Source organism: Schistocerca gregaria, chromosome 1 (assembly GCF_023897955.1).
Source record: "Schistocerca gregaria isolate iqSchGreg1 chromosome 1, iqSchGreg1.2, whole genome shotgun sequence".
In the NCBI taxonomy this organism is placed as follows: Eukaryota; Metazoa; Arthropoda; class Insecta; order Orthoptera; family Acrididae; genus Schistocerca; species Schistocerca gregaria.
In genome coordinates, this window is record NC_064920.1 from 436,017,091 (window position 1) to 436,043,853 (window position 26,763).

A 26,763-nucleotide genomic window follows, 5' to 3' on the forward strand; every position below is an offset into this window, starting at 1 on the left:
TCCTGCGACCACCTCTACCATCTGCATGATCCATGCCTCCTCTGGCTCCCGTGCCATGCGGTCTTAACTCTGGGTGCCACAATTGCTGGACGGAGTTGTTGTTGTTGTCTTCAGTCCTGAGACTGGTTCGATGCAGCTCTCCATGCTACTCTATCCTGTGCAAGATTCTTCATCTCCCAGTACCTACTGCAACCTCCATCCTTCTGAATCTGCTTAGTGTATTCATCTCTTGGTCTCCCTTTACGATTTTTACCCTCCACACTGCCCTCCAATACTAAATTGGTGATCCCTTGATGCCTCAGAACATGTCCTACCAACCAATCCCTTCTTCTGGTCAAGTTGTGGCACAAACTTCACTTCTCCCCAATCCTATTCAATACTTCCTCATTAGTTACGAGATCTACCCACCTAATCTTCAACATTCTTCTGTAGTACCACATTTCGAAAGCTTCTATTCTCTTCTTGTCTAAACTATTTATCGTCCATGTTTCACTTCCATACATGGCTGCACTCCATACAAATACTTTCAGAAATGACTTTCTGACACTTAAATCTATACTCGATGTTAACAAACTTCTCTTCTTCAGAAACGCTTTCCTTGCCATTGCCGGTATAAATTTTATATCCTCTCTACTTCGACCATCATCAGTTATTTTGCTCCCAAAATAGCATAACTCCTTTACTACTTTAAATGTCTCATTTCCTAATCTAATTCCCTCAGCATCACCCGACTTAATTCGACTACATTCCATTATTCTCGTTTTGCTTTTGTTGATGTTCATCTTATGTCCTCCTTTCAAGACACTGTTCATTCGGTTCAACTCTGGACAGAGTAGTCAGCGCTAAGTTGCCTCCATCTATGCAGCCCCTGTTGCAACTGCTGCCTCCATCGCCAAATGGCTGTCCAGATTGGACATGGTTCCAGCTCCATCGTCATCAGTGCTCCCTTACAGCCTCTCACTGGTGAATGGACACCATGCCTGCCTGCACCAATTCAGACCATATTCTCCTGTGGCAGCACAACACGTCCACCAAGTCACCACTACCGATCTCCACAGTGAACACTTTTCCCAAAGGAAAAAGGAGTGTTGTAATCTATAGCTTGAGCATGTCTAGTGAAATGCTTCCATGTCAGACCTAGAAAAACTGCTTCGCAACCTACACAGAGATGCAGTGCAGTGCGCACAACGGCCCAATATAAGCCTGGCATGCAGGGCCCTCTGCCTCACTTATGTTTACTTATTGTATGCTCACTTACAAGACTATATATTGATGTGTTCTATAGCTATGAGAGTGTACTGTTCTATACTTCATTCACTGTTTTTGTGGATCTATTCCTGTGGAAGCAGAATAAAGCTTGATTGGTGTTATTTCAATAACAACAGGAACCATGCTGGTATCTGACTGGAGTGATTTAGGGAAATTATGGAAAACCTAAATCTGGGTGGTCAGACACAGATTTGAACCGTTGTCATCCCTGATGCTAGACCAGTGTGCTAACCACTGTGCCACTTCGCTCTGTCTCTGATGCAAAGTACAGCTGGTACATCATCTGGTTGCCACACAGAAAAATACTTTGTAATAACACACTGACGCTTAGCTTACCTCATTTTTGTGGTGGAAAAACATACCTTACATAATGCTTCACATCACAAGCACAAAAATAACCGCCCCCCCCCCCCCCCCCTCATCTACATCATATGAGCTCCATGGCAGAGGGTACAGCCCAATACACCAGTTATTTGCTTTTCTTCCTCTTAAAATCTGAGAAGAATTTTTAATTTAAATGACTCCAGCTGTTTCTCAACACCACTGACACCAATACTTACTTCATTCATTTTTTCGGCATTATGAGGATTAATCTGGGGCGATTCTCCTAGGTTTTCCTTTGTCAAGGAACATTTGAAAATGGAGTTAAGCATTTCGGCTTTCGCTTTGCTATCCTCAATTTCAGTTCCTGTCTCATTCGCTAGGGCTGGACACTAACTTTGGTGCCACTAACAGCATTTACATATGACCAGAATTTCTTTGGGTTCTGTGGAAGACCACTTGACAATATTGTGGTATGGTAATCACTGAAGGCATCATTATGCATTGCTCTCTTGACAGCCAAACGTGTTTCATTCAGCATCTCTATATCTATAGCCCCACTCTCTGTTTTGCACCTATTATGCAGTAATCTCCGTTTCTTCAGAACTTTCTTTACAGTGAATGTATACCATGGAGGTTCCCTTCCATTATCAACTGTTTTACTGGGTACATACCTATTCAGCGCATGGTCAACCATTCTTTTAAACTTGAGATAGAATTCCTCTACATGCTCCTGTCCTGTGCTGAAAGTGTTAAGTTCCTCACTGAGATATGACATTAATGATTTTTTATCCATTTTACTGAACTTTTTGCTTGTTTAAATTGCCCTCTGATAATCACTGTCGGCACAACTGTGTCATGGTCACTGATACCAGTTTCCACATGGCCTTCTCAAAGAGATCAGGCATATTTATTGTCATATATTTCCATCATGAGTGGAGCTCCTAAATACACTATGTGATAAAAGTATCTGGGCACCTGGCTGAAAGTGACAAGTTTGTGGCACCCTCCATTGGTAATGCTGGAATTCAATATGTTGTTGGCCCCCCCTTAGTCTTGATGAAAGCTTCCACTCTCACTGGCATACGTTCAATCAGCTGCTCGAAGGTTTCTTGGGGAATGGCAGCCCATTCTTAATGGAGTGCTGCGCTGAGGAGAGGTGTATCAATGTCTATCGGTGAGGCCTGTCTCGAAGTCGGCATTCTAAAACATCCCAAAGGTTTTCTATAGAAGTCATGTCAGGACTGTGCAGGCCAGTCCATTACAGGGATGTTAGCGTCATGTAACTACTCTGCCACAGGCTGTGCATTATGAACAGGTGCTCGATCATGTTGAAAGATGCAATAGCCATCCTCGAATTGCTCTTCAACAGTGGGAAGCAAGAAGGTACTTAAAACATCAATGTACGCCTGTGCTGTGATAGTGCCACGCAAAACAAGGAGTTAAAGCCCCCTCCATGAAAAACAGGACCACACCATAACACCACTGCCTCTACATTTTACTGTTGGCACTACAAACGCTGGTAGATGATGTTCACCGGGCATTCACCATACCCACACCCTGCCATCGGATCACCACATTGTGCACCGTGATTCATCACTCCACACAACGTTTTTCCACTATTCAATCGTCCAATGTTTACGATCCTTACACCAAACAAGGTGTAGTTTGGCATTTACCGGCATGACGTGTGGCAGCTGCTCAACTGTGAAATCCAATTTTTCTCACCTCCCTCCTAACTGTCATAGTACTTGCAGTGGATCCTAACGTAGTTTGGAATTCCTGTGTGGTTGTCTGGGTAGATGTCTGCCTATTACGAATTACGACCCTCTTCAATTGTCAGCATTCTCTGTCAGTCAACAGACAAGGTTCGCCTGTACACTTTTGTGCTGTATGTGTCCCTTTAAGTTTCCACTTACTATCGCATCGGAAACATAAGGATGTTTCGGAGTGTGGAAATCTCACTTACAGTTGTATGACACAAGTGACATGCAGTCACCTGACCTTGTTCGAAGTCCATGAGTTCCGTAGAGCGCCCAATTCTATAGTCTGTCATGATGTTGGGTTGGGTTGTATGGGGGAAGAGACCAAACAGCGAGGTCATCGGTCTCATAGGATTAGGGAACGATGGGGAAGGAAGTCGGCCGTGCCCTTTCAAAGGAACCATCCCGGGATTTGCCTATAGCGATTTAGGGAAATCACGGAAAACCTAAATCATGATGGCCAGTGGTCTGTCATGGTGTCTAATGACTACTGAGGTTGCTGATATGGAGTACCTGGCAGCAGGTGGCAGCAAAATGCACCTAACATGAAAAACATATGTTTTTTGGCGTGTCCTGATACTTTTGCTCTAGGAAGTTTTCAGAGAAGGCGTTTGGTGAAGTTTCATGGATGTCTTATTGCAACCACCACTAACAAAATTGTAATTTTCCCAATTAATTGTTGGATGATTAGTCTCTATCAATGATTGCAGTATGACTGGGGAACTTCTGTACAAGCAAACAGAGGTGTTCTCTAAAGTTTTTCGTTACATCAGGAGATGAATCTGCAGGCAATAGAAGGATCCAATTATTTTATGTGCTCCCCTGACACTGAATCTTGCCCAAACAATCTCACACATATCTTCAGTTTCTACCTCGGTGGATTTGAGTTCCTTGTCCACTGCAATAAATATACCGCCTCCATTTCACATTTGCCTATTCTTTTGATATACGCTTAAATTTTCCTGAAAAATCATACTGCTATCAATTTCAGGTTTCAACAAGAGAGATGTTTCAAATACAGGATAACGAGGAAAATCAGATACAGAGTAGCTGAAGATTCTCTCATAAATAATTGAATACAAATATCCTTCTGTGTATTTAATTTCAAGAAAATCTTCTGGAACACTTACTTTTAATGTAGAAACACTTAAATTCATTTTCCGTAGAGATTTCTTTTCTTCCTCCTCCTGCAAACAGTAACTTGATTCTTTCATTACCATTAAAGCATAATTGGACAAAAGTACTAAACTGGGTTAGATAAGTATGTGTAGTTACTGAACAATATGTACTCTGATGGACAACTAAACTGACAGTGTCTGTGTCAAATCAACACGGGTGTCAACCTGCCGATCTCCAATTTTCATCTAATTTGGTGTGTTCATTGTACATGATGAGGGGATGAAAATGCTAAATTTCAAAATTGTAACACAAGTATGTAAGATTCAAAAAATGTGTGGAAAATTTTACAAACACAGCAAGCAAAAGTGGCTGTTAACTTCTGTTCTAATAGAAACAGAAAGAAAGGTCTGGGAACAAGCTTTCAAATAATATGCAACATAGGCACATTGAAACAATGTACACAGTTAAGGTCTGTGACAGCCTTTGACCTTCAACGTATCAACATGTCACCTTCAAAATTGGTGGAGGACGAAAAAATTTGCTCCCCATGTTACAATACAGAACATAGTAAAAAGATAAAGTTTGGGTGGCATTTGGATGAGGAAATATTAATTATTATGTACAGCTTTGTGATCCCAAATACCCAATTGCATTCAGACTACAACAAAGTGACATTAAGTTCTCGTACACGAAAGTAAATTATCAGATAGGAAATCATGTGTGCAAAGAGTTAATTTGCTTTGGAATGACTCACCAGTTATAACACAGGCACAGAAGTAAATGAAGAAAGAAGGAAATTTACGATCAATTTTCTTGTCAAGAATGATGTCACATGAGACAGAACACGAGTTCAAATTGGACAGGAATGTGGAAGGACAGTGTCAAAATCCTTTTCAATACAATCTTACCAGCCTGAAGAGGCTGAGGTCAATAAACCCAATCTAAAACTAAAAGTCAGGTAGAAAACAATCTTAACCCCCCCCCCCTTTAAAATAAAACATGATAAACTCAATCTACCCAAAGAACAATAAAAGAAAAATCATAAAAAAAGAACCAAAACATAAAGAACATTAATCAACTAAACCTCGAGCAGCAATAATTAAAGAACAAATCTAAAAACTTCATAAACTTAAAGCCCAACTTTGGAATGAAGGGCAGGGAACTGAAACCAGATCGTCCTGAATTCCAGTGCCTTACCAATGCAATAATGTGCCATCTGACTCGGTGCATTTGAGATATAGTATGACATGGGCATTCCAGATAACCACATAGATCCTGCCAGTGAAATGTGACAAGCCACCAAAAGAAAAGAAAAAGTACTATTTATTTTAGTGCATTAACTTGTCAGTCATCTCATGCACTGCTTATCTGCATAGTACATGATAATCATCCACCAGTGCGAGGAAAGAACGATTATGAATTAACATCCTGTTAACAAATAAGGTGTAATCTATTATTCCAGAGAAAGATGTTATTCCCTCTGTCTCTAACTGAAGAAGGACAGTTGTGATTTTGAGCTAGCATCTTGTTCTCTTAGTATATACATGTTCAATTTTGACAGCATGTCGCGTGTGAAATTTTCCCATTCACTTGCATATGTCATGAGAGCGAAAGAGGGCATAGTGTATCTGCATTTATATCCATGCACTTGCAGACACCTGTTGGTTGCAGCAGTTATTCCATGATAAAGCCATCCCACCTGAGATCACACAACCTCGCTGTCATTTGTCAAGAGAAAGCAAGAGTTTATGTACATAGTGCAAATGATGAAGACTAAATTGCATTGTGAGGTTTGTAAACATTTATGCATTACTGAACCTATGGTTCATAATGGAGGTACAATATATGAGTGATATAAAGCAATACTTGAATTGATTTTTCTATCCATTAGTGTCCGGAATAATTTTCAGCTGGTAAGGACAATGCATCTTTGAAAAAGTCTGTTGCTTCAGGATATAGAAATACAGTTATTTTATGAGCTCTTTTCAAGATAAGCAGTCAATATAAATACTTAACAGTGACTCCAAAGCTTTCATGTAATCCACCTCCTGTGCAACGGCAGGCATGTTACATTCCACAATATGGTCACTAAAGATTGAGCACAAGCTTTAATAGCAAAATGATGGAGAAGGTAACTGAGTGCATCTTTTTAAAAAGGACCATACTGTCATCCATCCACTTAACCAATTAGGAATATCAAGTAAAAACATAAAACTGGCTCGGCAGATGGGGAGTTAAACACTGCTTCTCCTGAACATGGTCATATCTTAATACTGCGCCACTACACATGGTCCCCCCAATAGGACCAACACCAGAGTGCTCCTCTTTCTTCAATAGGTGCCCCCACTATTGCTTGGTCTGCAATTAACCTTGTGGAATATACATAAATAAAGTATTTTGTTCACATATGCCACTCCCCCCCCCCCACAAAGAAACCAACATAGCAAATTATAAGTAGTATTTTCAAGTTAAGGACTACTAACATGACTCCAAGATTTGACATACAGCTAGGGACTGCTCAATACCACTAAACTACATCCATTAAACACCAGCGAATACAAACCTGCTCGTAATTTACAAACAGAGCAGAACTAAAGTCCTTTGCTATCCAACTAAGAAGTTCTTCAACTCGTGGAACTTCCACATAAACCAAAACACATTCTGCTAAAAACAATGTTGGTAAACTGTAATTGACTTCTGCTTCATTTAACTTTGACTGGACTTCAGAAAGATTAGTTAAATCAACGCCAACTATGTGATAATTTCCTGCATGTAAATCCGTGGCACTGAGTTTTACTTCTCCATCTGGAACAAAAAAGTCAGAAACACAAAACATGAAATTTCAAGGAATTGTGATTTGAACACTTACTTATGCACTCAAAAGTACACTATTTTACACCAAAGAGCAATTATTTGATATTGTCGAGGAGAAATGTGTCTATTGAAGCTGTACTGTATGAAGATATGCAAACCTTCAGTATGAATTTTCTCTAGGAGAGTTTTATTGCGTTTAATTAGGTAACACTTTCTTGCTGTCACTGTGGGAAAATCCAATTCAATGAAATTTGAAACTGTCTGACCAGAATCTTTCAAGCGCCAGTACAACGTGTCAAATCCCGATCCCAAATTTATCAACTGACATTTGCCTCCACATTTCTGAAAGACAGAAGAGACAATGTAATAAAAGACATACTATATCTATAGAATTCAATGAAACATGTTAACAGTTTTGATTTGTTGGGACACAATACTTTGATTCCATAGCACAGAATATAAAAAAGCGTCTCCAACCATAAAATTTTAAAATAGCTGCAAACATCAACAGCACACATTAAAAGATTGATACACATTCAGTTGGCGATGTAATATGATAAATGTGCAAAGAAAATCGAAACTTCACAGTGTGTTAATAAGCCTATGTTGCAGTTTATTCATCTCACAACATACAGACACTAACATCTGATTAGAATGCAGGAGTATATAAAAAATAGGCAACACAACATCACTGATAAACTGTGGTTAATTTAAGAGCAAAATTAATACTTTTAACATTCTGTGGAAAAGAACAGCTAACTTGACACAACAAGACTAGTGAACAACTACATCCTATGCAAATAAGTAGTTCATCCTTCATGAGCTCTTCAATTGAATAAAACCTCAAATAGTGTTCATTAGCTTTTTTTCCCAGTGAATCTAGTTTCACACTCAGAAAGCTCTTGCCTTTCATTTTTGTAAATGGGGAGTCTGGGCATGTAACTTTACACGATGAATGGGAAGAATACTATTATCTTTGTTTCTTGGATTGCATTCATGGTCAAAATGGGTTTCTTTGAATAATTAAATTATTGCGAAAAAAGATATATAGGGAAAGAACTGTTAGTACTTGCAGATTGTTAAGTAATGGGTGACATTCTCTTGGATGCAAAGCACACAGTTCTAAAGATTCTTTTCTGCTGTTTCAGTAAGCAAACTATGTTGCTTGAGCTTCCACAAATAACAACACTACACCTTATAACTGATTGAAAATGGCTACATACTTTTCCTTGCAATCACGTCAAATGGCAACAACTAATTTTTGCTCTGAAAATGCAAAACTACATATTTTGGTATTAGATATTCAAGATATTTTTCCTGTTTAAATTTTTATCTAGATTCAATCCAAGGAATCTGACGTAATTCACTTTGTCTAGATCCCAATCTTTATGACTTTTTTTTTTTTTTTTAACTTCCTGGGATTTTGTCCATTTTTCTGTATCAGATCATATGGGGTTTTAGGACATTCAGAGTTCATCCATTAAGCTGAAACCACATTTCTAGATAATTTATTGTTCTGATGACGCAGACAGGCATGTTGTGTATGTTTCCATATGTTACGGACTTACCAGCTGTAAATAAAATTGATGAGGCATTTATATTGAAAGGTAAATCATTAAAAACAAAGGAGGTCTCAGAATATAGTCTTGATGGAAACTTTGGAAGAATAATATGCTGCACTTGAAGAGACCATCACACTGTTTCCCAGTGCACAGGTACAAAGTAAGCTACCTCCATATCGACACAGCTCTGCAGGATAATATAACACAAATGACAATACTAATAGGTAAATATCCAAGTCTTTTATATTGTTTATCATTCCACTAGTCACTGTGTGGAAATATTCCAAATGACCCTTGTAGGCAACTTTCTATCTTTCAGCACTACAGTCACAAGATGGTGGTGAAGATTTCTCCCATTTGTGCAGAGTGTCTGCTTATCTTCAATGGGCTGTTCAGATATGATTCAGCATACTCCCGATTGCCTGAGGCCAGTTAAATCCAGGGGGTTTCTCCTGGATGCAGTGCAGCTTCAGGTTTTATGGGGAACAGTTTTGCAGCCAGCAGCATTTCACTTGTTGAGGAAACTGAATAGGTCTGGGTTATCAACAATCTTCTGATGTTCACTTAATATTGCACTCTTCCAGGTGACATCAGGGCACGAAATGTGACTCACCATAGATAACCAGGATGTGGGAATGGATTGTATTTATCTATTAATAATGCATATGGATTCATTAAGAAGCACATCTACCTTTTTAACAAATGGACTATTAAGCCAGACAGATGCACAGTACTCTGGTACTGAGTACTGGTGCTGATATTCGAGGAGGATCTGCTGACAAACCCCACATGCTGCTTTTCAAGTTTGTGTCAATTGCTCCTAAAGAGAAAGTGTCCTGTCATATATGATGCTAATTTTTTTGGATACGTGTCATGACAAAGTCTGCTGTCCTCAAACTAGACACAAAGTTCTCTGTGAGCCAATCTACTGGAAACAAGCAACATCTGTTTTATTTGATCTAGGCTGTAACCTCCACTTCCAGATGTACTGGCTTAAGACATGTAGGTCACAAGTTAGGAATTCTTGGGTTGCTCTGAAGGTTTTGTATTGGGTAGCTATTTTTCAATCATCCAAAAATATGTCAGTATCATCTGAAAACTCCTAATTGAAGATAAGTCTTTATATATAGATAATATGTACTGGAAGAGAGGGAGCTTGCTCACATTAATGCACAAGGAACAATTCATTATTTTTGTAAACAAGATGATATTACATGCAAATAACTCTTTAATAACAAACACAAAAATAAAATGACAAACATAATGGAACTTAGGATACACCAACTATCTTTTGATAACTTCTGAATATGTACCTACTTCAACACTGAGATAAATATTGTGATGAGCATGGCAGAGGGCACTTCTCTATGTATGATACAAAGGGTTCATTCCCATTCCATTTGCATGAGTGCTGGAAGAATGACTGTTTAAATGTATTTGTGGACCCTGTAACCAGTCTAATGTCATCTTTGCAGTTTGTAGGGGGCAATATGCAGGAGGCAACAGCATATTTCTGAACTTTCCATATAATACTGGTTCTTGGCTTTCATGTGACATTTGGCATATAGCTACAAATGTCTGCCACTTCAGGTTTTCTGAGACACTCTTCCACGAGACAAATCCCTTACATCATTTTAGTATCTGATTACTATAATTATTCACAATAAAGTACCAATAAATAGAGGAATGGTCAGCATGCAGTCATATAAAACAATATGTGTACTATAATGGCAGACTGTCACTCACAGATAATAATGAATGCAAGTTAAGTCTGTACTTACACTATGTGATCAGAAGTAACTGGACACCCCAAAAACATGTGGTTTTCATATTAGGGGCACTGTGCTGCCACCTTCTGCCAGGTGACCTCAGTAGTCATTAGTCATCATGACACAGCAGAATAGGTCACCTCGCGGAACCCGCAGACTTCGAACGTGGTCATCTGATTGGGTGTCGCTTGTGTCAAACATCTGTATGCGAGATTTCCACACTCTTAAACATCCATAGGTCCACTGTTTCCGATGTGATAGTGACGTAGAAACGTGAAGGGACACATACAGCACAAAAGCATACAGGCCGACCTTGTCCGTTGACTGACAGAGACCGCCAACAGTTGAAGAGGGTCGTAATGTGTAATGGGCAGACATCTATCCAGACGATCACACAGGAATTCAAAACTGCATCAGAATCCACTGCAAGCACTATGACAGTTAGGCGGGAGCCAAGAAAACTTGGATTTCATGGTTGAGTGGCTGCTCATAAGTCACACATCATGCCGGTAGATGCCAGATGCACCTCTTTTGGTGTAAGGAGTGTAAAGTGATGAATCACGGTACACAATGTGGCAATCTGATGGCAGGTTGTGGGAATGGTGAATGCCCGTTGTCATATGCCAGCGTGAGTAGTGCCAATAGTAAAATTCAGAGGAGGTAGTGTTTTGGTGTGGTCCTGTTTTTCATTGGGAGGGGGGGGGGGGGGGGGGCGGCGGCATGCACCCCTTGTTGTTTTGCATGGCACTATCACAGCACAGGCCTACATTGATGTTTTAAGCACCTTCTTGCTTCCCACTGTTGAAGAGCAATTCGAGGATGGCTATTGCATCTTTCAACATGATCGAGCACCTGTTCATAATGCACAGCCTGTGGCAGAGTGGTTACATGATGCTAACATCCCTGTAATGGACTGGCTTGCACAATCCTGACACAAATCCTATAGAACACCTTTGGGATGTTTTAGAACACCGACTTCGAGCCAGGCCTCATCGATTTACATCAATACCTCTCCTCAGTGCAGCACTCCATGAAGAATGGGCTGCCATTCCCAAAGAAACCTTCGAGCAGCTGATTGAACGTATGCCTGTGAGAATGGAAGCTTTCATCAAGACTAAGGGTGGCCAACACCAAATTGAATTCCAGAATTACCGACGGAGGGCGCCATGGACTTAAAGTCATTTTCAGCTAGGTGTCCAGATACTTCTGATCTCATTGTGTAGCTATGAAAAATGCTCCTAAAATCTGTTAAAGAGACTAGTCGTCAGAACATGTACACAGTTGTGAGGCTCCAGAATAACTCACATGGACAGGGATTGAAGGGGAGAAAAATTAAGAGCTGGATCACAGAATCATACAGTGTTAAACAACATAATCAACAATCAGGAGTTAAGTGATGAGTGTTCATGATTACACATGTAATATTCACACTATTAACACATTTCAAATATTACGCATTTTAAAGTTTGTGATTTATAAAACTCATTAAAATTAAATTCCAATGCTATGTTAAAAACACAGAAATCCCCGAGATTTTATGAAATTCCTGAATTTACCTCATTTTTCCACATAAAATGTAATTTCCTAAGAGTTCCAGGTATTACGGAAGAATCGCCATCCTGAATTTATATGAATTCAAGGTTAGGCCTAGAAACTTTCATGGTGGTTTGGGGAGTGTGTGTGTGTGTGTGTGTGTGTGTGGGGGGGGGGGGGGGGGGATTTTGTACGGTAGTAAAGTACACAGTTGAACAGTGAGCATCATAGTCCCATGCAGACTACAACTTAACAGTCAACTGCAAGTTTTGTGTATACTAAGTACATGTGACACACACACACACACACACACACACACACACACACACACACACACACAATAGTGTCATTCTAGCTTGTAACATTTATGTACTATATTGTCTACTGAACCAAATACTAGTCAAATACACTTACAATTGGCTCAGAGACAAAAGCCAAACCTTAATCATACAAAAACCTCATCTTACGCAATTCCAAACTAATAAAAATGAGTTACAGATGCCAGAAATAGAGATCAATGACTACACTGGATGAAGCTCCAAGTGTGTAGTTCTTTATGCATTCAGATGAATTTAAAAATAACCTCAAGGTGGACAAACTACTGAAAAGGCTTTAGTCTGTCCTGTTAGCCCTAAGAAAGCCCACTCATTGTGCAGATATGCAGTTATGATTGCTAGCATATTTTCACTCAATACTGTCCTATGAAATAATCTTCTGTGGTGATTCAGTTGATATCATCTACAGAAACACACAATAAGAATATCACATAAAGTCTATAAGTGAACATCTTTCAGAAGCCTCTTCAGTGACCTGGTGATTCTTACACACATGTGCCAATACATGTACTCTCAAATGATATTTATTATTATTATTATTATTATTATTATTATTATTAGTACCAAAGAGGGAATTTTAGATGAACTTTGCTACTTACATATAGACTACACCTCTCTATCTAGCATCCCGAATGCAGTTTTATAACTGTGATGCAAAAATCTATCAGTTACTAGTAGACACTAAGCAGAAAGTTGAGTACCGACTCGATATTGTAAAAATAAATATATACTTACACTTTAATATCCACTACAATATCAATTTATCAGAATATTCAGTCTCAGAGGTGCAAGTTTCACACAACTCTAATGTTTTCTACAAAAGATAAGTGACTTCACCAATATATAGAAAGTTGATTGTAAGTTGTACAAATTCTTTGTCTGAAGTACTAGGGAAAAGAAGCATCTGAGTAATATAAAAGGAGGGACACCCCCTCCTCCCCAAGGTGGTTGTTTTTCTCCTAATATACATATGTGGAGAGAACTAGAAATAATTGCTGAAGGTATCAGTAGATTAGCACTGGTCATAATTTGTTGTTAGTATACTTCACAGACATACTGAGCAATGACTACTTCTGCTTGTTAATGTATGAATTGACTCGTTCCACATCACTGAGGGCCCTCCATGATGGGATTTACAAAACAATGTGTGTTAATGAATGAATTAATCAAATGAAATCTGACACTCAATGTGGGTGACAAGCTAAGCTTGAAACTACATGCGAGCATTTCATGGAAAATGACAAGGACCTTGGTTCAAGTTTCTGTCCTTCAAACTGTATTGCTGCGCTGTAAATTTTTCAGAAGAAACTAATTTGGTATTTAATTCAATTAAGACTTAATTTTTTCTTATGGTTATAATAAGATTGCTGATCCACATTATCATATTAATGATGTCACTATCACATATTGTTTCTATCACTCGCACAGCCATAACTGATGTCAGATCAATGCTAAAAATCAAAGAAAAAGCTTATGCTAATAGAAAACTGTACACGTGACAATAATTTCACAAATAATGATGTGAAGAATAGAAAGAGATTAGAAGACTACACCAGTGTTTTCACAACAGTATTACATCAATCAGTGACAAAGCAAAACTTAATGAATAATATTAACTCCATATTCACAATATACGAGAAAGATCTATGTAATGAAATCAGTAGTTGCAATCATTTCACTTACACCTTCGGCCCATTGCTCCTATTGTAACATTATTAAGAAGTCTACACTAGAGAGAAAAGTTCCTACAACACAACAGTGATTAAGAATTATGTAATAATTAACGTCCAAATATGTATGGCATAATCCATATCAATTCAGGCAGGGAGATTACCTTCATAGTCTGGGATGTTGTTGAATTTAGCATATATTAAAATTCAGGAGTAAGAAAGAAACACGTTTTTTGTCCTCCCCAGAAAAATTCCTGCCCCGAGATACAGGCCGCCAAAGATGACACTGCAAACATCATTCTGAAGATGCGAACTTCGGGAAAATTTGTAAAATGCTGTGTCTCTGTAACAGTTTTATCTATTTTGTTAGACTTTTTTTAATTTGAAAGATAATTGCTTTATGATTACAATGGTACCCTTTGTTTGGACATATCTGTCAAAGTTCTTTAACTGATGCCTTTTAATTTTTTTTATAATTTACAGCAAAAATTATATTCAATAACGACAATGCACAAAAGTTAGATTTTTTTCTGTTGATTAGTACCATGTAGTACCACATTATCTGTAAACGAGTGCGTCCACTTTTGCACAGGTTTTATTTTTAAAAAAGCTTCTTTTTTTTATTTTCATGTCTTCACTGAAGTTGTTTCTCACCAATTTCTTTTTTATAATGCTTATTTCTATTGTCTTTGTTACAGTTATTTCTTATCACTTTCTTTGTTGCAGATATTTCTTACACTTCTGCTGTAGTTTTTTGTCAGTTTCTTTGTCGTGGTTGTTCATTGCAGGTTTCTGTATTGTAGTTATTCAGTGCCCTTTTGTTTACATGAGGAATTCGCCAATTGACACAGTTGCAGTGTGTTTTGTGAAATGGACTGTTCGAAATGTCTTCTAACTGGGGCCATAGGAAAGTGAAATGCGTTGACCATTTGCATATCCATAAAAGAGCTGATATCATTTGAAGACCCTGTTTCAAAGTGAAGATGTTTCCTTTGACAACTTCTTGTGTTCTAAATGTTTTGACAGAATAACAACAATGATAGTATCTGAAGAAGGTGAAGCCTCCCAAGGTACAGATGACGCAGATTTTGCATCAGTAGAGGAAGAATTAAATAGCCCGAATCGGTCAACTGCAGAGGTAGGTGTTAGTCCTGTTAAGAAACTGTGGTCAGTTAAGTTGAGTCATAAGCTCTATGCATCAAGGAAGCACAGAGAAATTACTAAAGCTATGGATGAATACACTACAGCAAAACTGACCACACTCTTCAAAATACAAATTCCATCATCAGAAGAAAATGAACCAAAGCGCTCTTGCATCACTTGTCAAGAATTTTTCACAAATATAAATTCAGTTGTTGAATATCGTGCATCCTACAGTGAAAAGGTGCGAGTTTTAACTATTATTCCAGAGACATTTTCAAAGAAAACAATTCTGAATCACATTCCATCAGTATCAAAGTACATGGTAGACAAATCAAGAAATGTGAAGTCTGTGAAAGGAGTATTTGGAAGACCAGATCCCTATTATGGCCATCCTAAAGAAGCAGCTAAAGTTCAAAGAGTGTAGTAATTTTATTTGGAAGATAAATGGGACTGTACTCGTCAGAGCACCGCAGAAGAAAAAGACACTATAACTGCAACAGTTGAAGGTCAAAAAGTTGTGAAAGTGAAGAGGTACACAACTTGCAGTATTATTGAAATTAGTAAGAGCAACTATACAACTTCACATACTGAAAGATCAAAATCTTATGCACTACAAACTAAGTTGGTAGTTCCACACCCACCTAGAGACGTCTGTCTCTGTGTGTACTGCACAAATTTTGAACTTTGTGTGGTAACTTTGAAGAACTTACTGGAGCATGTGACATGTGACACTTTAGTTGGGTGTATGAAGCCATTAGTAGTCTGTGACGTACAGCAAAGAGACTTGTTTGTTTCAAGAATGTGGTGACTGCCCTGGAAAGAGAGGACTGGTTTTACAGACACTTGGCCTGGGAGATGTAGCAGATAACTCTGCAGAATTTACATGTGTGACATGGGAGGAAAACAAACTAATTGAGAAAACTCTTGCTTTTGACAGTTTCATTGATTAACTTGGTAAATGGTCAGCATCTAAAGAACACGCCAGCATCTAAAGAAATTGCAACAATACATTGCAGAAGTGAAAGGATGTGTACAGTCTCACGAACTATGTTTAGTGCTTCACTGTGATTTTGCTGAGAGCTGGACTGTAATTCTCCCACACGAAGTGCAGGGGTATCATTAGAGAAATGACAAGGTTTCAATTGTTACAGGAGTGGCATATTTTCAAAACAAGACCACAAGTGTTGCAGTTACAAGTGATGACACAGGACATGACTCAGCATGTGCTTTGCTAGCAATGCACAAAATTCTTCAACTGCAAACAGGGGCAGAGAAGATTATCATTATTTATGATGACACTCCTAGTCATTTTAAAAATCATTACCAGCTGTTTGAATTGAGTAAGCCGCTTGTGCCAACTGACTGGGTATACAGTGCTACTGGTCATGGGAACGGGCCTTGTGATGGTGTGGGAGGCCCGCTGACCACCATGTTACAAATCAAAATCTTTCCAGACCAAATACAGCTGTGACTCAGAATGCTGAGGATTTTACGTGAGTCGTAAAATTTTACACATCCACATCCCTCATTCATTTGTCCAAAGAGGAAATTGAAGAATTCCGTGAGCAGAAAAAAGAAGAATGGTCCAAACAAACTACTCCTGTAAAAGGAATTCAAAAGACACATCTTTGGACTCCAAGTGATGGGCGAACCCATCTTGCACGCAATTTAAAGAGGGAGAAAGAAGAAATTTCATTCGTTCGGCCAACACCTTAGAAAAAGCAGAATAATATTCAGGTTCACAATCTGGGAAGGGGGATGTTTGTGGCATGTGTGTATGACCATGACAGGTGGCTTGTAGAGATTATAGACATCAGTTACGAGTTAAACGAAATTTTAGTGAACTTTATGCTACCACATGGACCAGCTGCTGGGTATAAGTTTCCAGCTGAAGGACAGCAACAATGCCACCAGTGATCACTTCCAATTCACAATGTTTTTAAGATTTAAGTGCTCCAGTTTATATTGGTTCAACAGGAAGGCATCACTCTATATCCAAGGAAGATACTGAAGCAGTGGAACACATTTTTAGTTCATTGACTGGCTAATTTCTGTACAAAACACAGTGCACACAAGTTGTATAAATTGAAAGCTTTAAGTCTTTCGATCTTTAACATACATTTTGGAACCATTTAAAATGCTTGAAAAATGAGTCTCTTACTCATTTTTCAAGACTAAAATTATGTTACAGAAGGCTAGGTTTTGATTTTTATGATAGTGTTATGTACTAATGTGGTAATAAAACAGGTTTAGTGTGTGGAAAAAATTTTAACTGTTTATAAAACCTGTTCAACCTAAAAGTGGAAGCTCTCCTTCCCACGGAATGTAGAACTATATGGTACTAATCAACAGAAAAAAAAAAAAACATTTATGGATTGGCATTAAAAATTTTTTTTTTCATAAATTATAAAAATGTTCAGAACACAGTAGTAAAAGAACTTTGACACACAAGTCCAAATGGAAGATTTCTTTGTGATCATAAAGAAATTATCTTTCAAATAATAAAAAAAAATCTAGAACTGTTCCAGAGATACAGCATTTTAAAATTTCTTACAAAATTCGCATCTTCAAAATGGTATGCGAAGTGTCATCTTTGGAGGGCTGTATCACATAGCAATTTTTTTGGAGAAAACAAAAAAATACTTGTTCCTTACTTAGTCCTTCATTTTAAAAATGTGTCATTCCATGCCAAACTGAGCCGGTGGCTTATTTTTTGAAAAAATTCCAAATTTAACAATGTTATAGTTTTTTGAATCTACAAAAGTTGAATTTTACTGTCCTGAAAAAATTATGAAAATTACAAATTAGCTGAGGAAATGTAGTTAAACAAAGTTGGCGATTCTACAGATGAGGATGGAAAACAAAAGGTTTGCTTTTTGTGTTGGCAGTTGTTTAAATTTGGATTTCAGCAATTGTTGATGTTTTAATTGTTAAATTTCAAGAGCAGAATTTATCTGACAAACTTCAGTTTTTAAAGAAATTTAAGTTATTATAGTAATTCTATATCTTTTAGGTTAGGTGTAAGAAAAACAAATAAAAACATCCAATGAACCATAAGGCACCTTCTAAGTTGTAAATGACCATTTATAAATGTTAAAAGAAATTGTGTCCCACCCGTGACAGTTTTTTGGATGTTACTCAAATCTAAACCATTCAACACTTCTTGTTATCGTTAAGTTAAATAGGTTGATATAACAAGTGCTTTGATGGTTTACACTAATTAAAAACTTACTATTTATTCACAAAATGGGGAAAACAACATCAGCAGAGTGTTTGACAAAACTTAGAGAAAAACTGAAGAAAGATACCAGCAAGTGCAACGTCCATACAGAAAAATAGAGCGGGATAAAAGAAGAAGGGAAAATATGAAGCTGAAGGTATCCTCCAGTGAAAAATCTTTATTGGAATATCGAAAGAAGGAAGCTGAAAGAAAAAGGAAGTACAGACTTAAACAGTCTGATACCTGTATTTCCCAGTTAGGATGATATAAATGTCCTCTGTCCCTTGGTAAAGCTGTTTGTCAGGTAAAGTAGGTGCTTCCTTCAAGCCCCTCGAAAAAATCAACAGTAATGAAAAAGCTTGTAAGTGAAAGCTTACCTAACGGTAGTAAAGCAGATTTTCCCAGTAGTGAAGGAAACGCCTCGTAAACTTACAGGTGATAATCTGCTCAAAATACAAAATTTTAACACAAATGATGAAATCAGCAGGCAGACACCTGGTGTAAAGGCTGTAAAGTCTATTGTAGACCATGAAACTGGGAAAATAGCTTGCAGAAATGTTACATGAATATGACAGTTAAGGAAGCAATTTTTCTTTTTAAGCAAGACAATTCAGATATTGATATCAAGATTTCAAAATTCTACGAGTTGCGGCCTAAAAATGTTGTTCTAATGTCTCAAATGCCTCACAATGTATGCGTCTGCAGATATCATGCTAACTTCAACTTCATCATTGAAGCAATTCACAAAAATAGCTAGTTTCCCTGCAACTCACACTCACCTTATGAATCTTGTTTGCTGTGATGTAGAATGTGAAATATGCATAACAAGTCAATGCAAGAAATGCATCATGAATTTACACACATTAATAGATGGAAAGTTTGATCTGTGCGACATAGTATCTTGGAGAAAATGGACCGAACATGAGTGTCACCCTAAACAGACTACTACCAGGGGAACACTTTGTGAAGCTCTCTCTGTACTTCAGTCTCAACTAAAAACATTCAAGGAGCACTTCTTTGTCAAAAGGATGCAATCTGGAGCTTTCAAGACTGTGAAAGCATCAGTTAGTGATGAAGTGATGTTGCAAATAGATTTTGCAGAAAACTATGTAGCACTGGCATAAGGTGAGATACAAAGTGCCCACTGGAGTCATACACAGATTACAGTGGTCACTATTTGTGTTTGGATGAAAACAGAGCTACAGTCATTTTCAACTGTGAGCGATGAACTGTGCCATGACAAGTACTCAGTTTATGCATGTTTGAAGACTATAAGTAAGCTGAAACAAGAGCTTCCCAATTCGACATCAATATGAATTTTTTCTGATGGTTGCGCAGGTCAATTTAAGAACAAATTCACCATTTCTAAACTCAGCTACACGATGCAAGACTTTGGAGTGTCTAGAGCATGGTTTTTCTTTGCAACACACATGGAAAAGATGCAGTGGATGGCATTGGAGCTGTAACAAAAAGGACTGTTTGGAATAATAAAGTTAAGCAAAGAAAAGCCATCATCAGCAATGCACAGGAATTTTTAGACTGTGCCAAATCATCTTTCTGGAATAAGCTTTCTTCTTTTGACAAAAGATCATATCGATGAAAACAGAGACCTTCTGGATGGACACTGGAAAGCTGTTAAAAAAATAAAAGACATTCGCAACAAGCACTACTTCATCAGTTACAATACCTGTAACCAAGTATGTGGTACAACTTTCCTAAAATCAGATTTAGAGAAAGTGGAGGTTTTTCCACTTTCACCCAATAAATATTCAATAATCGACAAGATTCTGAGATGAGTGATGAGGAATCATATCCTGATGTAACCCTAGAAGTTACAGGTTCAGAACTAACTGTGGAACAAATCATGCCAGGAACATTTATTTTAGTTGAGTTCCAAACTGCAAGAAAGAAATCCACTACATATAGATATGCTGCAATTGCACAGAGAAGTGTAGAAGACAGTGGGGTAATACAGATTATGTGTATGCGATCTGTTGGGGACTCAGCAAAGGTATTCAAAGCTGACAAGCAGGATGTATCCTACATAGAGTTTAAACAAGTTCTTGCTATTCTCCCGAATCCAAATGTCAAACATGTTAGGGGCACCTTATGTTATGAGTTTCCCGGCAATTTAGACGTTTTTGAAAGTGGGCGAGAGGTCAAGTGTTTATTTTTTTGAAGTGGTACATTCTTCAATTGAAATAATTAAGTACTCAGAACTGTAAACTAATACTATACCAAAATTTATATTATGTTCTACAAAGTTATTACAACTTAAAGTGCCCTCTAAATATATGTTACCTACTGATTCATAGCTAATCGACATGATAAAATCAGTTTAAATTAAGAAAAACAGATTGTACTTCACACGAGTCTCACCCATGACAGTCTTTGATTGCAATTATTGTAACTATTACTAACCTAATATTTATTGATATTATGTCATGTAGAGAATTGTTTTATAAAAGTGAATTCAATATTTTCAAAAGAAACTAAGTGCATAAATCACAGATTTCTTTTAAATTGTTGGTGGTTATTCAAGCCTAAGTCTATTTGCTGTCCCACCCGTGACAAAGTTTTAAAGATGAACAACAGCTCAATTTGTAAACTTCTGACATTCAAATTTAAAGGGAAGGTAAAACAATTATTTGTATGGTAACCAGTCAATCTTTATTTCTATTTATATTTTATGTTATATCAGCATCCGACTAATGAAAAACATAGTGCAACTGTCCCACCCGTGACAATGGAATCCCCCATATGTTAAAACATCCGAGACTATGAAGGTAAGATTTTTTCCTAGCCTGCCTGAATTGATATGGACTATGCCATATGTCTGTGTGTTCTTTAGCATTTACCTATACACTTTCCTTGGAACAAATCACACTTACGGAAACGTTATAGGTTTTTTTGGTGGTGTGAAAGCATCAGAGGTGCTTGGCCAATTCCAGTGTCAACAGAGGCGTTCTCCACCATAGTTTGGTTTACAATTAAAAACCCATGTATGTATGTTCTTAAAAGAGTCGATCAATGTACTGCTTGCGTCTCCGCATATCTCGCGATAACATTATGAAGATAAAATCAGACAGATTTGAGCCCACTTGGAGGCTTGTTATCTATTGTTCTTCCCATGAAACATACACGATTGGTACAGGAGGAGGGGCAGTGGTACACAAAATGCCCTCTGCCACACATTATAACGCCTTATACAGCTGGAATAAGGCTACATTTTGCCACGTCTCTCTCTCCCCTTGTGTGTGTGTGTGTGTGTGTGTGTGTGTGTGTGTGTGTGTGTGTGTGTGTGTGTGTGTGTGTGTGTGTGTGTGTGTGTGTGCACGCACATTTTATTCCAGCAGCAGATATGTTCATAATCAGTAATGTGATTCGTACTGTTCGCCATTCACTATAATCAGATTTTGTAATGTGGTCACCTTATTTACTATGCTCATGAGTAAAATTGAGACATACTTGGATGACCAGTGGGTCAATGGTATATGTCCACTGTGTGAGTGCAGAGAACTCATAGGTACCACATACGCCACTTGCATAAGCACTTACATGTTGCAATCTTAAGATGTCATTTTCCATCAAATGATTTAACAATAAGTGAACATAACAATGAGAAGGTGTCGAAATGTAACTAAAATCTACACTAAAAACTGTGGGTACTTGCAATGGCAATATTTCAATTAAAAAATGAATCACATGCTGCGTAAAAAGCAAACAAATACATTAATGCCATCGACAATTAATCGTAAATCCAAATGCTTAATGCAATAATCAGTTAATCAAAGTCTACTGTAGATTCACTGCCAGCCACAACTATATAAATGTGAGTTCTAATTCAAATCTAAACCTAACCATTTCCTTGTTGTGCTTTACAGAACAATGCATACAACATTCATAATAAGAAAACGAGATAACAATCACTGAAAATACATTTATTATTCGTGATTGCCAGTATGGAACATAATGTAGTGAAAGTAAACGAGGTGCATGGGCTATTAATATTGTCACTAGTATCTACACAGTATAACAGAGCGAGTACTTTCCGAAAACCTGTAGGATTCGATGAAATGTTTGAATTTACCGTAACGATAATTTAAATTCAATTGAGCATTACAGCCGTTTTCACCGAAAACGTGCCATCGGCAGTGCTGAAAATGATCACTCCCTGTCGGTACTAACAATTATTTCGGATGGCGATAATAATATAGTCGTACACAAGCCGCTTAATCGATAACAGCTTTCTAATGTGCAAATTTAGCCAAGTTACAAAAGAAAAGTACGATCAAAATTTATGTCACAATGATTACAAACACTTTTCAGATGTCTTTTCAATCAGTACCTTTAAAAATTTGTCGATAAATATCCCCACACCTTTGGTGCGCGCAAAGTAGCCACGATTGATTTCTGGAGCTTTTCTCTCTGTACCGCGCACAAACAATGAAATATATGGATCATCCCAATATCCCAGTTTTACAGCACAACGTTTACATTCGCTAGCATCATCATTTGTTGCTTGAACCGCTTCACAACCAGGCTGTGACATTTCTCTTTCGAGGTGTCCAGTTAGTTGTTTGTTTGGACACCCTTCCCAGTCTCATCCACTACACGCATTCACAGATATTACCTTTGTACACAAACAAGTACAGTCAAAGAGCTATATTACAACAGCACTTTGAACTGAGTACAATCACAGTCCAATACGACCACAGACATACATAATGAATGTCTTGGAATACAAGACAGATATTTCTGTAGTAGAATGCAGTAATCTCTGGACAAATGTGCAGTGCTTGCCCTTCAACGACGTCTCGCTTCACGCTTGATAGCGACGTCGGTTCCCACAGAAGGGGATGGGACGTCGCAGAAATGAAGAGGGGCCGATTTTTCTAGACGTCAGCGGGACCAAACGACGGACATCATCGTCAAATGGTGGAGCGTTCAATCTACACGGAACACAACGTGACGTCAGTTTTCTTAGCCCAGTAGCGAACGGTGAAATTGAGGTTACAAGACATTATCCTTGATACAAAAAGTCAGAATATAAAACAAGAATTACCGAACTAGCGGTAATAAACAATTTATTAACGGCGGAAGTAAACTTTACAATGTTTTGATCAAGTTTGCACGGTAAATGCTGAGGAGTGAAACAACCTTTCAAAACAAAGTTTATTGTCTAGCGAAAATGAATACACACAAAAAGGAATATATAGCTTGTTTACCTTATCTAATATCTGTTTTTTTTCCTAGTTAGCGAACAATATCAAAAATAACTGACTTCAGTTCCTCAGGTAACAGAATGTTATTTGTTGAAAATTGATTAATTAATTTATGTTCTTATTTACATGCAGTGAAAGTGTCAGTGTTAGATGTAATATCCCATGTGAAACAACAGTCAACGTAACAAATACCCAAGTCATTACAGAATATTTGCAATCCGCCACGAAAATAAGGTAAAACAATACAATAGTGATAAAAAAATAAGCAAAATCACAAAATAAACTGCTTCTACTTGAGTCAGTGCCGGTTGTACAAATTCTGTTTAGCATTTGCAAGGATGGAAATGGAAATGAGCATTTGGCGTCATTTGCCGGGAGGCCCCTTGTAGGGAAGGTCTTATTACATTCGACGCCACATTGGGCAACCTGCGCACCGGATGGAGATGAAATGATGATGAAGACAACAGAACACCCAGTCCCAGGGCGGAAAAAAACCTCCGACCCAGCCGGGAATCGAACCCGGGCCTGTAGGACAGCAATCCGTCACGCTGACCACTCAGCTATTGGGATGGACGTTGCAAGAATAGTAATAAGTCTTTCCTGCTAGCAATGTTTTCGCAGCATATGTTATACGCAACAGAGGATTCAGTCAACACTAAATGTCTCTTGATTGAAGCATAAAAGGGTGCTACATACACAAAGATTTTAAAGTGCCTGTTTAGCAAGGACCGTGGGTCTTCGCAAGTCGACCGTTGCAATGTGGATCAGACGAAAGGAAGCAGATGGTAACCTGATCAAATGGCCTCATACTGGTGATCGCTGGAAAGCAATAGCTGCTCGGGATCAGCAGATATGCCGCTCCAGTGAAAACCATCCATTCGTCAACACACGACAAATTCGGAAAACTTTGAGCAAAACCGTCATTCGTCGGCTAAGAGAAGGTGTACTGCAAGCAAGAAACACTGCCCAGAAAGAGACGCTATTTCCCACAGAGAAGCCCACCTTAATTTTGCTGCTGCAAATGTCAGTAGGACTGTTCAGTTTTGGAGGCGGATGGTTTTTTGCAGACGAAAAAGTTTTCTGTACGGCCTTGACAGGAAGAGTACTTATCTACCAGCCAAAAGAAGTTAGGTACAGGGTGTGTGAATAAAGTTTCAAGACTGGTTTTTTCTTGAGTAGTGGTGTGTGCGTAGACTGGTCCCACCGCTTGCGCCAGGTGGTGGTGGTAGGGGGGGGGGGGGGTTGCTGGTGTTGGCTAAATGAGCCAAGCATTGGCATTCAAAGGTGAAATGCTGGAGTGAAAGCACCGTGAGTGCAGTGAGTGACTGTTTCGAAACATCGCTGAGTAATCAGTGAGTCCAAATAGCAGTGCCTCATGGAGCAGTGGTGTTCTATCAAATTTTGTCTAAAACTGAATAAGACCAGTATGAAAACGTTCGAAAGAGGCCTATAAAGAATATGCCATGCCAAGTGCCATGGTTTTCATGTGGCACGAAAGGTTCAAAGAAGGCCTTATACTTGGAGAGCGACGAATGTTTCGGAAGACCTTCAACGAGCAGAAATCTGACCAAAGTGCGTTAAGTTTTAAACAGTGACGGACGTCTAAGCATCAGAATGATAGCAGAGGAAATGGGTTTGACTCGCCAAACAGTGTTTCAGCTAGGGACAGAAGATCTAATGATGAGAAAAGTGTGCACAAAACATGTCCCTAAAGTGCTTTTGGATGAACAGAAGGATCAGAGCCTGGCTGTTTTGCAGGAAATGCTTGAACATTTACAAACTGAAACCGATATTTTGGACAGAGTGGTCACTGGTGATGAGACGTGTCTTTGAATACGATCCAGAATCGAAGAAGCAAAACTTGGAATGGCATGTCTCTGCATCACCAAAGCCAAAGAGAGCCCACATGAACAAGTCACATGTGAAAAGCATACTCATGGCTTTCTTTGACACAAAAGGAATGATCAACACAGAGTTTGTTCAGTCAGACAGACCGTCAATTGGCAGTATTTAGTGGAGTGGTCCACCGTTTGTGAAATCGAGTCCACTCAGAGAGGAAAGACCACTGAGTGCTCCAAGATGACAATGCAACCATTCACACCTGCCTCACCATCACTGAAGTTTCGACCCGGTTCAAAGTGGTCATGCTGCTGCAGCCACCCTGTAGCCCTGACCTCGCCCCAATGACTTCTTTTTGTTCCCCCGGATGAGGAGAGACCTGAAAGAGAAGCAGTTTGACAGCATCACAGTGGCTCAAAAGACGTCGACGAGGGTTTTGAACAGCATTCCGGTTAAGGAGTGCCAGAGAGCTTACCAGCACTGGAAATATCGTTGGCAGCGGTGTGTGGATTCTCAAGGCACCTATTTTGAAGAATTTTAGAGCGATGTATGAAAGTAATTTTGTGTTCTGAGACCAGTCTTGAAACTTTATTTACACACCCTATACGATTCAAGATGGTTCAAATGGCTCTGAGCTCTATGCGACTTAACTTATGAGATCATCAGTCGCCTAGAATTTAGAACTAATTAAACCTAACTAACCTAAGGACATCACACACATCCATGCACGAGGCAGGATTCGAACCTGCGACCACAACGGTTGCTCGGTTCCAGACTGTAGCTCCTAGAACCGCACGACCACGCTGGCCGGTGTATGATTCAAGATATATTTAGAGTTGGTGAAGAAGTGGTAGAGAAACAGTAACGATGTAGGCTGGATATTGGCTGAAGAATGTGGGCTCCCGTGGCAATTGGAAGGAAAACTGGATGTGCACAACTATATTTCCGTTCTGGAGAATGTCAGGTTGGCTTCTGTGACCGACAGATTTCACAATGATCAGATCAAGTTCCAACATGATTAATCCCCTGTTCATATGTCACATTTGGTTAAGAGGTGGTTCGACAACCACACAAATATTACTGTTTTGGAAGGGCCACCTAAGGGAGCTGACATGAATGAGAATATTTGGGGAGAAACGTTTAGAATTATAAAAAGGAAAAGAGTCATTCACTGTCTAATC

At 38.6% G+C, this 26,763-nt stretch overlaps 1 protein-coding gene across 2 annotated transcripts in view; it reads right to left on the reverse strand.

Moving 5' to 3' along the window:
• LOC126351382 (leucine carboxyl methyltransferase 1) overlaps positions 1–23,221 on the reverse strand; it is a 75,222-nt gene extending 52,001 nt beyond the window's left edge. The window contains exons 1-3 of one of the 2 annotated variants that reach the window (XM_050002598.1): positions 22,867–23,221; positions 7,445–7,628; positions 7,036–7,277 (exon numbers count right to left, since the gene is read on the reverse strand). In XM_050002598.1, the coding sequence (XP_049858555.1) occupies positions 7,036–7,277; positions 7,445–7,628; positions 22,867–23,070 (630 nt within the window). In that variant the 5' untranslated portion in view covers positions 23,071–23,221. The remainder of the gene's footprint in view (positions 1–7,035; positions 7,278–7,444; positions 7,629–22,866) is intronic. The other variant, XM_050002599.1, reaches the window with a different exon arrangement.
• Between the last annotated feature and the right edge of the window lie 3,542 nt (positions 23,222–26,763).